The 2,560-nt window shown below is 52.9% G+C and overlaps 1 protein-coding gene across 1 annotated transcript in view; it reads right to left on the bottom strand.

The window, feature by feature from the left end:
* The window catches only part of LOC113208058 (uncharacterized), a 16,550-nt gene extending 13,990 nt beyond the window's left edge, over positions 1–2,560 (bottom strand). The window contains exon 1 of the mRNA XM_052272863.1: positions 2,263–2,560. Coding sequence (XP_052128823.1) covers positions 2,263–2,437 — 175 coding nt within the window. The 5' untranslated portion in view covers positions 2,438–2,560. The remainder of the gene's footprint in view (positions 1–2,262) is intronic.

The raw sequence follows: 2,560 nt of genomic DNA on the forward strand, positions 1-2,560 counted from the left end.
GGGGGGGGGCTCTTAATGCCAGGATGATGGTTTTGTTCTAAGTACAGAATACCAACCAATTACGCCTCTGACCAGGGTGATAGTAGAGGGGGGTGGTGTGGAGGGGTGACTGCCGTCTCCCTCTGAAAACTCCTCCTATCGTGTTCAAGCTCGGAAACGCCTTACTGCTCTGCGCCTCAGGGCTTAGGGTGTTCACCAGGACCAGGCCTATTCTTCCCTATGATAAAGCCCCTGCTCTTCGAAACACGCCAGAGATTCCCGCTGACCTGACCTTTCCCTTGCCATCGTAATCCTTATCGAATCCAAATGTCATTTTCATTTCGTAACGATAAAAGCGATAAGCTCATTTTTCTGCTTCCGTTATCAGTGGACTAGGTGCAGCGGCGAACCGAATGGACTCGTGCCTCGTTAAAATAGAAACATATTCTATGGATTAATTGGTCGGTAATTGGTCCGCCCGGCTCCGACACGCCCGGCTCGGCATTTTTCTATTGCCGCTTCGTTGAGACCGACCTTGATCTTGGGGCCGATGAACCAGACCGAGCAATATGGTGGTGCAACGGCTTTCCCTCGACAACAGAGTATCTACAGTACACGCTCACTCCAACTATCAGGAGGGCCCTTCACATAAAATAACTTAAAACGCATTTTTTTTACGCGCAACTTGAGCCTATTATTCGTCATAGTCAACGTTGAAGAGCGTACGCTGCGCAGTTTTGCGGGTTTGTCGTCTCGTAAGGCGACATGGCGACTGCGGCCAATAAAGTGATATCATACAGAAAGTATACGTCCGTCATTCGCCGTATGGAACCTGTCAAGTTCACCCCAGTTTTTTTTTCAGTTTTCAAAATGGTTTTATTGACGTCAAATGGTTACATATGGATTTACATGGGTTGGTGTGCTGTTGCCCGTAGGCCTTACAGTATTTACTTATTAACGGGTGAGAGGGTATTGGATGGGGTGGAGCGTTGATGAAGGGGCGATTAGATGGTGTAATGTAATGGTTGATGATTTGATTTAGTGTCCTCTGGCTTACCAAGGCCAGGGGAAGAGCCCCCGCAAGCTCTCATAGCGCCCGGGAGGTAGGCAATACCTTGCCTGCAGGACACGCGTGTACAGCGGGGTGGCCTACCCCGAGTCTCACAGGCGCTGAGCAGCCGTAATTTGCCGAATGAATTTGAGAAAAGACAGAGACGTACTTTCCGGACGATCCCTAAAAGAGCGTATGTACTCCCGAAACACTGCGGAGTCCGCACTGGTGTATGATGTGATGTAGTTGTCACATTCGCAACACTACGGCCGCACGAGGTGAGCTGCACGGTCATGGCGGGATTGACCTCCAATTAATTAGAGATATCAGCTGTTGATATTCTGCCGTCTCAGAGATTCTCCTACTCTCTCTATCCGTCCCCCTCTCTTGATTTGATAAGCCAGACTCCCTCCGCGGTACACGTGCAGCGCGAGTTTACCCGAATGAAATGGCCCGGCCCCGCCCATCTATGGGATCATCTTGAGCTGAACCTAAAAACGGCTGTCAAGGAAAGAAATCTGGTGTCTCCCCTTCATTGAATTTCCCGCTTCCGCTGAAAACTGAATCGTTGAATCAAGTGAATTTGCGTTTGGAACAAAGGCAAGCTCTTGCAGCCTTTTGGGTGCGGCAGCAGAGGTGCTTATACACTTTCAGCACAATTCCGTCGGCCCTATTTATTTTTTTCTAGGGACCCAAAATGTTGTTACGACCTGCACTCCCTCACCGTCAGTCACTGTATTAATATCATTCCCGCCCGCCTCACCACAATTGGGCCCTCGCCCGGGGCCGGCCCCGCCTCCGCCCTCCGCCTCATCGCAGCCGATACAAATCGAGTTTGCCGCGGAGTCACATTGGGTGCGAGGCTCAGCGCTAATCCGAATATCCGGCCCAATCCTCGCGAGGCGCTGCGCAGTCCTCGGCGCCATTCACGGCGTTAATAGATTTCTCACTGCCGACCAGCCCGAGCCTCGGGCAACGAGGCTTTACCGGGGTTCCCCAACGCGGGCAGGGGGAAGTTATGCTTTCCCTCCCTTCACTGTATAAGTTTCTTACAAACAAGTAAGTACTTATCCTAACGTACAAAGAAGTTGACACCTTTGCAATACAAACAAATCCGTTTGTAATTATGGTGGTTTCGGATCCTTTGTACGCTACAAACCAAATTCTTCTTAATATGAAGAACATTCTCTGCAAGAAACTAAGACTGTTCGCCGCACGGTCGCGCTACTCACCCACATCCTGTCGCGGCAGGGAGGAGATCCTGGAGAAGAAGTCGGATCCCTCGGAGGCCGGGGCCGGGGACGGCGCCGACCAGGAGAAGAACTCGGCGGCGCGGATGGGCGACGGCGTGGCCGCGGCCAGCATCAGCGCCGTCAGCAGCGGCAGCGAGGACCTCGGCGCGATCATCTTGGCTCCGGGTCGGCTGCTGTGGGGCGACTGCGGCGGAACCGGCGGGCCGGCGGACCGGCGACCGGGGTTGGGTTGAGCCGGGCTCGTGTGTCGAGCAGCGCTGTTGTACAGGAAAAGAGG

Source organism: Frankliniella occidentalis, unplaced genomic scaffold (genome assembly GCF_000697945.3).
Source record: "Frankliniella occidentalis isolate FOCC.00 unplaced genomic scaffold, Focc_3.1 Scaffold227, whole genome shotgun sequence".
NCBI classification, from domain to species: Eukaryota; Metazoa; Arthropoda; class Insecta; order Thysanoptera; family Thripidae; genus Frankliniella; species Frankliniella occidentalis.